A 14,191-nucleotide genomic window follows, 5' to 3' on the forward strand; every position below is an offset into this window, starting at 1 on the left:
TTAAGTTTTTGGAGAGTCAAAATGTAGATTTCGATTGCATGGGGGAGGGGTATTGGTGATCCCTAATCCCCCTGTTGCAAGGTTGTGTGCGTTTACACAGCAAAAGAAAAACGATTAGGAAGGAAATTCATCAAAACGTTGATATTCTGCATAATTAGGTAGTTCTTACTACTACTTTTTTTTGTATTTTCTAAACTTTCTAAGACAAACATGTACTGCTTTCAAAATCAGAAGAAATGAAATATGATTAAAGCACTAAAAAACTTTTAAGTAGTTGTAAATAACTACTTTTAATTTTGTTACAATTATCACTCTAAATAATGAATATGTTTTCTTGTTAGACATTATTTATATGAAATACATTATTAAGAATATAGTGAAATAGTTTATTTTCATAATTAGCAAAATTAATGTTCTCTATTTCCTGCACTCACTGGAGCAATCCAGGCCATAGACCTACTGTAGAAATAAAGTGGTCAGTGGCCTCCAGTGACAACTGCAAATAGAAGTTCTGTGGGACACCTTCAAAGTTCAATAAATATTTATGTTTATGCTGCCAATCCTATGCTATGACAGGACACCATTATAAGATTAATAAAATGGAATTTATTAAGCATACAGAAAATTGGTCTTTTAGGGTAAACGCTTTACCTAAATAGGAAATAATCATTTGTTAATGCTTGTAAAATATTTAGAAGATATTACCTAACATATAGATCTCTAGAGAGGCGCAAAGTAAAAATTTAAACCTAATCCAGTATTGAAAAAGCACTGTAGTGCATGTATTATTGTTCTACTAAGCCAAATCATGACCTTGTTTTGAATATATTATACATGGTACTTAACATCTTTTCCTCATCTAATAACATTGTTATCAAAAATCTAACTTGAATTGAGCCAGCATACAAAATATGGGAAAGGCGATTGAATACTAAGAATTTCCTAGTAGTGAAAAAACAAAATAATATGTTTTTTTTCTTTTTAATGAGCCCTGAATAACACTGTGAAGATGCCTATACCCAGATGAGTATGTAGTAATCGCAGAAATACAAAGTCAAATCTTTATCTATTTAAAAGAACAAAGTTTTGCCTTTCTAAGATGAAAGCTAGTTAGTAGTTTAATATTGTTCCAATCATCTTTCCCAAGTTTCACAATCTTCATTAAATTATGAACAGAAATATGCAATTGATATGGTTTGGCTCTGTGTCCCCACCCAAATCTCATCTCAATTTGTAATCTCCACGTGTCCAGGGAAAGAGGTGACTGGATCATGGGGGGAGTTTCCCCCATGCTGTTCCCCTGACAGTGAGTGAGTTCTTATGAGATCTGATGGTTTTTTTAAGCGACGCTTTCTCCTTCACACTCACTCTCCTGCTCTCTCTCTCACCTGCCTCCATGTAAGACCTGCCTGCTTCCCCTTCTGTCATGATTGTAAGTTTCCTGAGGCCTTCCCAGCCATGCGGAAGTATAAGTCAATTAAACTCCTTTTCATTATAAATCACCCAGTCTCAGGTATTTCTTTATAGCACTGTGAAAATGGACGAATATAGCAATTATCATAAAAATGATTCAATAGGGTTAAGGATAAAGGTCTGCATATAAGAATGGATGTATAAATGTATCTTTGAGACATAGATTCCAGTGTGCTTTATCCTCATACCATAAACCAAAAACATCCCAATATCTGTGGTCACTGTATACTGTCAATGCTTAAGAAAACAGGAAGGAGCTGGATGGATGTGTTTTAAGAACTGTAAACGACATGAAACACCTTTCATTTGATGATGTATAATAGGTATTTTCATGTTTTATATTTTTGACAACTTCATACTATCCCAAATATGTATGTATACAGTATGATTTATGTAATCATTACCCTTTATGTAATCATTACCCTTCATTGTACATCTAGATTGTTTCTATCGGCAGGTTTTAATGGTTTAGAAAAATCAGTTTTACCGGAGAGGAATGGATGGAAGAGAAACTGGGAATTTAGGAATACACATAAGACATACTTACATCATTTATTTTCTCATTTCTTTTCTCATTTCTAACATCAAAGGAAATATGACAGGGTAACATTTATAGGAAACCCAAAATATTTTCTGTCTCACCTTGGAAGACCGGAAGGTAAGGGCTGTTGATTTTACATCAGCTTTCTCTTTGTCCATGAGTAGAAGGTTTTTGTCTTCCATGAGACTCAAGTATTTTCCTGTTGTGACGTGGCGTAGTCGGAACGGCTGTCCCCACCTTATGTGGCTTCCACTCCACCTAATGAAAACAGTTAGGACTTGATCCAATAGCACCCACAATCACAGAAGGAGTAGCTATTAAAACATATGTCGGACAATGAACAGTCATATATATTGTCTTAATGTTTTCAAAAAACTTAGGATATTAGTGATATTAATTTCATTTCACAAATCACAAAATGGCTCTTCAGAATGATAAGTAATATACAAAGTCACAAAGCTTATAGTAAGGAGAAGTTGAATGTAACTCAAGGTGTTCTGACTTAAATGCCGTACCATCCACACAGCGCCCTATTCTATGCAAAGATAACGAAGAACTTGTGCTCCAAGTCAACCTCTAATATAGATTAGTCAAGCTCTAATGCAAATAATGCAGGAAGTGTAACTTCAAGCAATAGTTTAGCACTTACTAGTTAAAAACTGTTGCTGTATTTGCACAGACTTGAAAAACAGTAGGATTGTGGTCAACGTCTAAGTATGATTAATTGGAACGCATATATATAAACTGAAGTCTATAGTTAGACTATATTTACCTGACAAAAGAAATGTATTCTTATACTTTACTTTTTAATATTGTGGAACAATTATATTATTAGAACCCGATGAACAAAAAAGATAAGCCAAGAAAATGAAAATTCTAAAAAAGTCAGGAAAAAATGTAATAAACAGAAACTATAGAATGTTTCAGTAAAAAGATAAGTTAGGATCATTAAAAATTTGCTTTGAAGGATACTGAATGTTGTTAATGCACAGAAATGATAAATGTTTGAGATGATGGATACGCTAATTGATCTGATCACTATACATTACCTGTATCAAAACATCACTATGTACCCCATAAGTATGTACGATTATCACTTGTATATTAAAAATAAATAAATGACTTTCAGGTAGGATAAAATAGAAAAATCAAAATACAAGCTGTTCTTGCTTTGCACATTACCTTGTTAACTGAAGGTTGTGTATTTAGGAGCTTTAACCATGCTAAGGTGCAGAGTGATGGCACAGTTCTATCGTGCATGACTTTCCCTTAACACCGTACCATGCAAAGTGAGGACAGGCCATATATATCATTGATAAGACACAAGCTTAAGATCAAAGCATGCAAGAAAACTAAAAACGAATGAGTAGAAAAGATTCAACAAGCAAATAAACCTCAAAAGGAAATGACAAATTTGATATTAGATAATTCCATTTCAAGGCCAAAAAGCACAAAAGGTATACAGCCAGATATTTTATGAAGAAAAAGTGTATACTCTAAAAATAATGAATGTTGTAAAGCTTCATATGTCAACAACAAGCAGAAAATGAAACATAAGAATAATTTTTTGAAAGACAGTTTACACTGGATGATTTTGTCAAAATACAATGAGTCAAAGAAAAAGTAAATGTATGGAGATTTTCAACATAATCTTATTATTTAATAAACTTGGGTTCATATAGACTTATTAAAAATGTTTTTGTTCTACAAGTTGAGAATACTTGTTTCAAAGCTAGCAATCTTTTAGTAAATTATAAATCAATTTAATGTTGTTTTCCTAACCTGGATTTTTGACTTGAGATGTTAGCATAGAAAATTAGCAGTAGAATGTTATAACAAGTTCATTTTCACATGAATTTGTTTATAAAGACAATTAATTTGGGAAGCCCCCCAATTAAGTTAATAACCATATACTAATAAAACCAGATAACACGGTATTGTCTTAAGATGAAATTAAAGTTTGTTACCAATAATAGCACATTAAAGTATTTCTATTTTGGAAATAAACAAGCTTTTAAAAATCCTCCTCTTATAAAATTAAGTGTATTGTTTGCAAATACTATGAAAACCACAATTATCATTATTATTATTATTACTATTATTTTTATTTTGAGACGGAGTCTCGCTCTGTCACCCAGGCTGGAGTACAGTGGTGCGATCTTGGCTCACTGTAAACTCCGCCTCCCGGGTTCAAGCGATTCTCTAGCCCCCGCCTCCCGAGTAGCCAGGACTATAGGCGCCAGCCACCGCGCCCGGCTAACTTTTGTATTTTCAGTAGAGACGGGGTTTCATCATGTTAGCCAGGATGGTCTCGATCTCCTGACCTTGTGATCTGCCCGCCTCAGCCTCCCAAAGTGATGGGATTACAGGCGTGAGCCACCCTGTGCCCGGTCACAATTATGTTTAATATTTGTTTCCATTATTTGAAAAACAATGAAATATTTGGAAATATGTTTAATATTTGTTTCTATTATTTGGAAAAACAATGAAATATTTGTAAATAATGAATCACTTCTGAATAACAATTCATCTTAATCATCATGGAACACACCTTCATTTTCAAAACAGCACAAAATTTTAACCAGATATATATATACTATTTGCTAGCATATCTGGAAGATGTTCTGGGCTCAGTTCTATTCAATAGAACTCATATGTACCAGTGCTCCTTTGAAGTCTCTAAGAGGATTCTGGTAGAAATGGAATGAATGTGGCCAGTTTTTGGCAAAACCACTGCATAGTCTAAGTCTAAGCACATTTGCTTTCATTTCCAGCCACTCAAACTAGCCTGGTCTCACATGCCCAGACCCCCACCTCCTCCCAAATGAGAGGGCAAGGCCAACAGTATCAAGAGGCAAGAAAATCATATGTAGTAAAAACTAAAATTGGCAATAGTAATGGAGTTTTATAAAGCAATTTCCTATGGTAACATCAAAAAACTGTGCCCTACGTATTATCGATATTTACTCAAAATTACCTCAAAGGGAATTGGGGAATAGTGAGTACTTCTTTATGATATGTCACCCTTTAATTTTGTTTATTTGCAACATAAAAAATAGAACTTGAACTCTATGTAATTCATAGTTTTTATTTCCATGAGTATTCCTATTACAGGAACTAACACATATCTCACTTACAATATCCCTATAATTTTGCCTGGAGTAAAATATAGGAGAGCATTTTCTATTCAATTTAACTCCCTACATTAAAACCATTTATTAAAAAGGCCATGATACTGAAAAACTTTTGACAATAGTTTCATGTGTAAGAGTATGCAGTATAAAATATATAATGAATGGGCCACATCAACTACAACAAATATATAGTATAGGATCTCATTGGAGAAAAGAGAAGACCGAGTATCCCAAATATTGAATATAAACATTGGCATTAGGCAATATAGTTCTATCACAAACAAAAGCAGGATCTTCACTATAAATTGCTAAATATAATGCAAAATTAGTAATTATGTGGCCATTGCATATAAGACATGTAAACTTCCTAGAATGAAAGGGATTTAATTTAAAAAAATAAAAGCTCCTAAACTGAATGTAGCTTAATTTACATATCTACAATAAAGCCAAAGTAGTTTAAAGAGTCAGTATAATCTGAAAAACTTCTTAAAATAATGATATTCCGTACATATGAATCTCCTGCTTTCCTACTGCTAGACAGGAAGGTGAAATTTAATCAAGGGTCAGAGAGAAGAGCAAAACATCTCTCTTTAAGCTGCTAAATGGTTGAAAAACTACCTGCTCTGCCTTCTCTGTGGTATTCCCCTCAGTGACATCTGGACTATGAGAAGCAAGTAGCATTCCCTTTCCCCAGTGGCTGACCATAAGATTATCTCCTTTCTATATATTGATTATCTGTAATCAAAGTGAAAATAAACTCCAAACTTCTATTTCAAAATACAAACATAAGCAACAGTAGAGAGACAGGATCAAGACTACTTAATGCAGAAGTTTGAAGAATAATCTAGATTTATGTAGTCACAGCTCATCAATAATATCGATAACAATAAAAACAAAGTCCTATCAGGTTTTCAGAAGCTTTCGTGTTTTTTTTTAACCAAAAATAAGAAAGATTTAGGGTCTCTCTCCACAAAAAAGATAAATATTTCTTTAAGCACTCAATCATGAAGTATAGGTATGTCTCTAAATTTTGAAAACACATATTCAATCTGTTTTATAAGGTCAATACCACCTCTCGAAACTGCACTTACAGTGACAATTTAATTACATATATAATTAGTAATTATTTATACAATTAATTTGTATAAACACTTCTTTAATCTTTCATTTTTATAATACACAATGTAAAAAATATGAGTAATACTTAAAATCCCTTTCCTTAAATTATCTGAATAATTACAAAATATATAAAAGCTATGAGTTTTCCCTTTGTTTGCCTTAGAAGTCTGTCTCTTCTTTTTCCATCTCATTATGATATGCATTTCCAATAAAAATTTTCTTTTAAGTTTGGTAGTTACCAAAAGTTTTAATATTTAGGTAGATTTGATCAATTGTGCATTTATATCAAAGACATTTAATGTTTTCAATTAGTTATTAATGACAATATAGAAGAGCTTTTTAAAGTTACAGACTAACATAAGAAATATAAGAAATTAATTTATATAAATATTTTTGTTGCAGAGGAGTAGGATGTAGTGAAAAGGAAAAACTGAGTAATATATATTTTTATTGTTAAAGAAGACCATTTTCAATAAACAAAGGTATTAAACCACAGCATTACTTACAGTCAATTGGATACTTTGAAAAGGGTGATGTAACCATTTTATTTTAAAGTATCACTATTTAAAATACACTGGAAGTTATATTCTATGCATCTAAACTGATAATGAAAGGTTTTCTATGTCAACCTCACAATGTTCAAGAATGGACAAAGTTTTTCAAAATCATTGCATGGGACACAGGAGCAGAAACGACTGAAGGCCTCTAAACTATTCTCATCACCATTAGACAGGCAATAATCTCAAAATAAAATGTCTATAAAGGTAGTTATACTAGGCCGGGCGTGGTGGCTCACACCTGTAATCCCAGCACTTTGGGAGGCCGAGGCTGGTGGATCAGGAGGTCAGGAGATCGAGACCATCCTGGCTAACACGGTTAAACCCTGTCTCTACTAAAAATACAAAAAATTAGCTGGGCATGGTGGCGGGTGCCTGTAGTCCCAGCTACTCGGGAGGCTGAGGCAGGAGAATGGTGTGAACCCGGGAGGTGGAGCTTGCAGTGAACCGAGATCGCGCCACTGCACTCCAGCCTGAGTGACAGAGCAAGACTCCATCTCAAAATAAATAAATAAATTAATTAATTAAATATAGTTATACTAGAGTAAGATAGCCCTCATTCCCACCCATAGAGTCTGTTATCCTAAATCAATAATGTCTTTAAAGCCCAATACAAATCAATTATCATCCTAAATCAATAAAGTATTTAAAACCCAATATACTAGGAAATAAACACATTGAAAATTTACTGCTTTTAGGCAAAGGACTAAAGCTTCGAATTATTTTTTAAAAATCTGAAATTTTAATTCTACTTAAAATAGTTCAAAATGACACCTTTATCATCATATTGTATTCATTTACAGGAACTAAAAGGAAATATTCAGACAGTTAAGTCATCAGAAAAAAATACTTTATACATTTATGTTTCATAAATATTAATATATAAAAACTCTCATTACTATAATGAATACACAGTGACTTTTATTGCAATGCAGATTTGTACTTAGCTGTCAAGTGATTTTTAAGTAAATATAGTGACTTCCAGTAATGACTCTGTCCTACGCTCATGTTCAAGTTTCCTGTTTTAAATGTACTTTTAGAAGGTTAAATCCACAGTCTGTCAGATCTGAGATGTGCGACAGGCTTGCAAAGAACTTGTCTTGTCTCCAAATCTTACATCACTCTGTCCTAGTAGCCATTTCTGCCAAGAGATGCATGGTCTGAGATGAGATGATGTTAGAAAAACAAATCAGGCTAAAGACAAAAGCAGACTGTACAAAATTATTGCTTATTTCTCAGGTTTGCTAGCTGGTGAACTGAGGCTAAGGAATGATAAAGGTAGGTGGAAGGAAATAGACAAAAGAGAAACTGTCCACCACTTTCTCGGTGTTTCCTTTGTTCGCTTGCTTGCTGTAGTTTTCGGCAACACAAGCTGACACAGAAGCACAACGCTGAGCTATTTGGTACACTTGGTGCATTAGGCTGTGTTTAGAAGTTCTACTTACGCAACTCTTAGCGTCTCTAGTCTCCAAAGGGAACGTGCATGAACAGACACAGCGCCACCTTCATAATGAACAGTTCTGTTTCAACAAACAAACAAAAGCCCAAATGTGAGTTAAACATGTTTCATTCTTTGGACTCTAATGTTTTGAAGCTAATTAGGAGAGAAAAGCAAATGGCCTGTGAGTAAACAGTTAAAGTTATACTTTTTTGGCAGGAGACAGTATAGCTGGAAATAAAAATAACCAAAATAACAGTAACAGTGATCAACCTAAGTTTTCCCTGAATAAACAATGATTTAAACATATTCTCTCTTGCCATTTTCTCCCTCTAATCTCATTCATTTTCTCTCTCTCTCTCTCTCTCTCTCTGTGTGTGTGTGTTTCTTCCCATCCCTCCCTCCCAGTGAATAGATTTCACCTTACTCATCTAACTTAGGTCCATGAAAGTACTCTGTGATAAGTTTAGGTATAGTTTAATATATCATTATTTCAACATATGTATATAAATATTTGCACTTCCAAATTCTGTTTTAGATTATTTAAAGCATTTTAAAGAAATGTAAGAACACAATTCTTAATATTTTAACACAGCAATCTGCAATTTATATCAAAATATGAATATCCAAAAAGTCACAAAAAAGGAATTTCTTTGGATGCATATCACATACACCCAAATTCCAAAACCCTCAAAATAATGTGTTAATATGCCATACATAATGCTAAGTAATTGCTGTAAGTATCCAAATTCATGACTGCACCAACGCCTTGAGATTATTTTGGAAACCAAAGCTGATGCACATGCCCTCTTTCTTTCCTGAGTGTTAACTGTCTTCCTCTCTATAGGGTCTGTCTTATGTAAACACATGAGACAGACAGCAGTAATACCATGTCTACTCCTGTCAGTTTCCAGTGGGCTCCAATCTTGCTTCCAGACCCATTTCTCCACTGAAACAGACTTTGCTAAAGTCATCAAGTGACCTTCATGTTACCAAATCCAATAGACTTACTTTCTTTTTAACACTGTGGAAACTCCTATTGTCTTGAAAGTTTTTCTAACACCATTCTCACCTGCCTTTCCCTACCTGTTTAGATAATCCTTCTCATTCTATCTTTATTGTGGAATGTTTCAAATATACGTAAAGAGAATATTAAAATAAATCCACATACACCTAGCAGAAGACATCACAATGATCAACATAGGGACAACCGCGTTTTACCTGTAACCTCTACTTACCCCTCCACATGCAACTCTGAAAATAATTATTTGATATTATGAAATATCTAGTCTGTGTTTGAACTTCCCAAATTGCCTCACAGATGTTTTTAATTTTCCCCTGTTGCTTTTTCAAATCCAGTTCCAAAAGAGATACACTTATCAGTTAGGGGTCTTAAGTTTCTTTTATTCTAGAATAGTCCCCATTCCTCTCTTGTCTTCCCTTCTTGCCATTTATTTGGTGATAATCAGTCTGTACCATATGTCCTGGAGGACTTTCTACTTTCTAGATTTGGCCAACAGCCTTCCTATGGTGTTTTTTAACACATACCTCTAAATTGGTAGTGAGATCTAGAAATCTAGAAGCTTGTCCAAGTTTGAATTTTTGGCAAGAACATTTCACAAATTGGTGTTTCTACTTCCCATTATAACACAACAGGGGTACATAATTGTCTATTTCTTTAGATAAAATTTAATCAGTTAGTTTGGGATCACCCTAATCCATCCATTAGGACCTAAGAGTTTTAGGTAGTAAGTTGGTGCAAAAGTTATTGCAGTTTTTGCCATCAATAACCAGTGTCCACAGCAGTGATTTTCAACTTTCGCTGCATAAAGTACTCACATGGATAGTTTTTAGAAATCCTTATGTGCACCCTCACCAATGACATTAAACAGATCTGGAGTCAGGACTTTAAAAAACTTTCTCGCTGGTTGCAATGGGAAGCCAAGCCTTGGAAAGTACAGTCTAAGTAAGTTACTCCACAGCAGCACCGTTGATGTTTGGGGCTGCGTGGTTCTCTTTTGGGCTGTCCTGTGCAGGGCAGGATGTTTACAACCCTGCCCTCTACCAACTAAATGCCACCAGTAGCCTCCCACCAGCTGTGACAACCAAAAGAGTTCTCCGACATTGTCAGATGTCCCTTTGGGGACAAAATCACCCTCAGTGTAGAGCCACTGACATAGGTAAGCGGCTCTCAAGTCTTCAGTGAGGTAGAATCCTCTCCCTTTGAGGGCTTGTTAAGACCCAGATTGCTTATCTCACTTAACATACGTCCTCTAGGCTCAACCATGTTGCTAAGATTGACAGAATGTCATTTAAAAATTACAAGTAGATCGGAGAGACAGGTTCTAGTATTTGATAGCACTATAGCATGACCATAGTTAACAACTTATCATATATTTTCAAATAGCTAGAAGAGAGGATTTTGAATGTTCCCAACATAAAGAAATTATAAATGTTTGCATTGATATACATGCCAACGGCTGATTTGATCATTCTATACTGTGTGTATGTATTGAAATATCATATTGTACCCCATAAATATGTACAATTATGTGCCAATTAAAAATAATTTTGTGCCATATATCATATTCTACCCCATAATATGTACAATTATGTGCTAATTAAAATAATTTTTTAAAAAGAGATTGCTGGACCCATCCCCAGAGTTTCTGAGTGACCACATCTTAGGGTGAGGCCCAAGAATCTGCAGTTCCAACAAATTCCCAGGTGATGTTGATGGTCCATATTTTGAGAACCACTTGACTAGACCCATTATTTCATTTTGGCAACATACTTAACCTTGGTTGTATATTAGAATCACCTGGAAAGCTTTAAAAAGTCCAATGCACAGATAACACTCAGACTGATTAAGTAAGACTGAATGACAAAATACAGACATTGTGCACGTCTGTGTGTGTATACACACATATATAAATAGACACACTCACACAAAGACACAGCTTTTTAAATACATTTGACCTTTAATAAGGGTCTTTTACTTGACCACAAAGAAAATGTTATCAGATTTTTAAAGACTTTCACTCATCGTATTTTCTGATCATAAACAAAAAAATTAGAAACAAATACTGAAAAGAAAAGAAATTGACAACTTGGAAAATGAAGAAACTTCTAAATAATTCATGGGTCAAAGAGGGAAATAAAATTATACTCTATCTAGAATATAATGAAGAGAAAAGCACTTCTTAACAAGTCTATGATTCACAGGTAAACTTTGAACACTTTTAATCTGCAATCCTTTAATTATTAAATAAAACATGTAAATAAAGAATTGCCTGAAGACATATAGAGAACAAAATAAACCAACAGAAAATAGAGGAAGAAACTCCATGATATACTGTTCAATAAGATGCAAGAGTGTAAAGTATGTACATTTTCTGTGCAAGTTATCACTAAAAATCTATCATATATGTATATATGTGAACATATATCTGTATGAGCATGTAGAAAGTTGTCAAATAATGAACATCAAACTATTAGCATTAATTACATTAGAGGAACAATTACATAAGGTAATAAGGTATACAGAAATTAAGTTCAAAACATTTTTAAAAGGTCTCTAAGATACAAATAGCATGAATAATATATCTTTGTAAAATTATATGGATTTATACAATAAAGTGAAGAATTATCACGCAAATGGTTTACTTTGACAACTTTACCTTTTGAATTTAACAATGATCTTTTATAAAAATCTAATGGTATTTTTATTAAAATTTTACATGACAAATATAAAGTCAAAAGGAAAGTTGAATCCTCCTTCCTACCTGAAATATTTTTAGCTCTATCTTGAAGGTTCTTGTGCCCTGAATTGTTCCTCTTCATATTTTTTTAAAAGTTTCACTGGCAGGTATAGAGAATCTGATGACTTCTTTTGATTATTTATTGCCAGGCGGGGAATCTTTGCTATTACATAGTTCCCTACGTAAATTACACGGCATGTGCAGAGCGTCAATGGTTGTCTAATCAAGTCTTCGTGGGCTGTTTCAGACTGAAAATTGGCACCACAATATCAAGATCTTAAATAAATAGGAATTTCAGTCCTTCATAAAGGACTTTAAGGACACTCAAACTTATTTAGAAATCAGCCCACCTAGAGGAATACACCTGCTCCATTAAGGGATTGTCCCTTTTCCCTGCAATGCATTTCAAGTATCAAATCAGAGTCTAGGAGGACAATTGTTCTAAAGACCAACAAGTTTACCAAATGTATTACCAACTTTGAACTCATACAAATAAACGATTATACTCAGAGCAAATGCCCTTTCCAGCTGGATGACTGAAAAGGGAGAAAGATTCTCTAAGAAATTACACAGACTGATAGCAACAGCACCTTTTGAGGTAATCATCACAAGGGATTTTAATGCAAATGGCAGGAAGGATGCCAGAATTCAGGAAGGTCGATGGATATGAAAATACAAAAGAGCTCATGCAGCTCTTTGTTAACTGGAGACTATTTTTGCAATGTACTAAAACAGTGTTACAGCTACTGAGAAAAAGAGTATGTGCTAAAAGAACTGGACATTGTTATTATTTTGAACAGAATTTTGTTTAAAAACTTTAATCTCATAAACCAGACAAAGTCAAAGTCACTGTAATTTCACTGAATAGGAATGTTAAAAATATGCACATATAATAACCAGCAGTATGAGCTTGTTCAACAGTACTTTGAAAAATTCCAGACTTAAGGCTGTAAGTTATGCCTACATAACACATTATCCCACAATATAATACATTTCATTTAGGAACTCATATTTCAGGCTGATCGCATAAAACTGCCTGAAGAGGCCCTTTAAGGTTATTCTTAAGTACAAATTCTTCCCATTAAACCATCAATTCCGCTGCTCATAAGTATTATAATATTGTCCACTGATATAAAATTAGTTATTTTTGTATTTTTGGCTATAAAACACAATTTGAGTCTTATCTCAGTTGTCAAGCCACTTGTTTCTCGGTAAAAAGCAGGCACTTTGACAGCTAGGATAGCTCATCTTTAGAATCTAAGGCCCAGAAAAGACTAGCATTAGCATATTAATAAAAGCACAAATCCTTACGAGTTCTTCATAGCTTGACAGTTGGGCATATATTTACAATAAAATTTTATAGGGCACACAATTCTAATTAGTGGACTTTAGTACAGAATCATAAAATACATTATTAATGAAAGATTGCACATTGTAAGCGACACCTCCAACCTTCAAGGAAACCACTTCCTTTCATTGTGAGTGCTGCCACAGGGCTCTGTCAACCAATGACATCACAGTTACTCTCTTGCTTGTTCTGCAGGGCAACTAAAAGTTGATGACTCACTTTCACATTTGATTGTTATTAACTTTCTTAAGATGTCACTTCTTTGTGTGAACTTGTGCAAGCTGTTGACCTCTCTGCCTCATTTTCTTCATATGTAAAATGGGAATAATTTTTACTGGGTTACTGTGAAGAATGAATGAGTAATATAACCCACGTAGACCACTTGGAAAAGTCCTTGCACAACAAATGTCAGCTCTGAGGATGCAGATGGTGATGGTGATGATCATGACCATGATTATGGTCATAATTTATATTCAATCCTTCCATATAGGGAATTAAGATTCAATAATATTTTGCCTGAATTGAATGGATTGTTGCTAAATCAATCATATTATACACTTGTTGATATTCAAAGTCCCTAAATTATAAAATCGCTTGGGACAACGTAACTAGGAAATGAAGCCTACCTATTAATAGCTTCATCATAAATCAGTCACTTCAGTGCTAGCCTCCTCCTGCAATTCAATGGCAGGATCTCAGCATTCTTTTTTAAAAAAATAATAAACACATTATTTTATACTGTTTCTATGGGTCAGGAATACAGTGTATCTTAACTAGGTGCTTCTTGCTTGGTGTCTGCCTTGGAGTCTCTTGTGAGGTT

At 34.0% G+C, this 14,191-nt stretch overlaps 1 protein-coding gene across 4 annotated transcripts in view; it reads right to left on the reverse strand.

Moving 5' to 3' along the window:
- The window catches only part of RYR2 (ryanodine receptor 2), a 788,503-nt gene that overhangs the window by 414,510 nt on the left and 359,802 nt on the right, over positions 1-14,191 (reverse strand). For all 4 annotated transcript variants that reach the window (XM_034949586.3, XM_055098600.2, XM_055098645.2 and 1 more), the window contains 2 exons: positions 8,270-8,344; positions 2,116-2,272 (listed from right to left, as the gene is read on the reverse strand). In XM_034949586.3, coding sequence (XP_034805477.1) covers positions 2,116-2,272; positions 8,270-8,344 — 232 coding nt within the window. The remainder of the gene's footprint in view (positions 1-2,115; positions 2,273-8,269; positions 8,345-14,191) is intronic.

Source organism: Pan paniscus, chromosome 1 (genome assembly GCF_029289425.2).
Source record: "Pan paniscus chromosome 1, NHGRI_mPanPan1-v2.0_pri, whole genome shotgun sequence".
In the NCBI taxonomy this organism is placed as follows: Eukaryota; Metazoa; Chordata; class Mammalia; order Primates; family Hominidae; genus Pan; species Pan paniscus.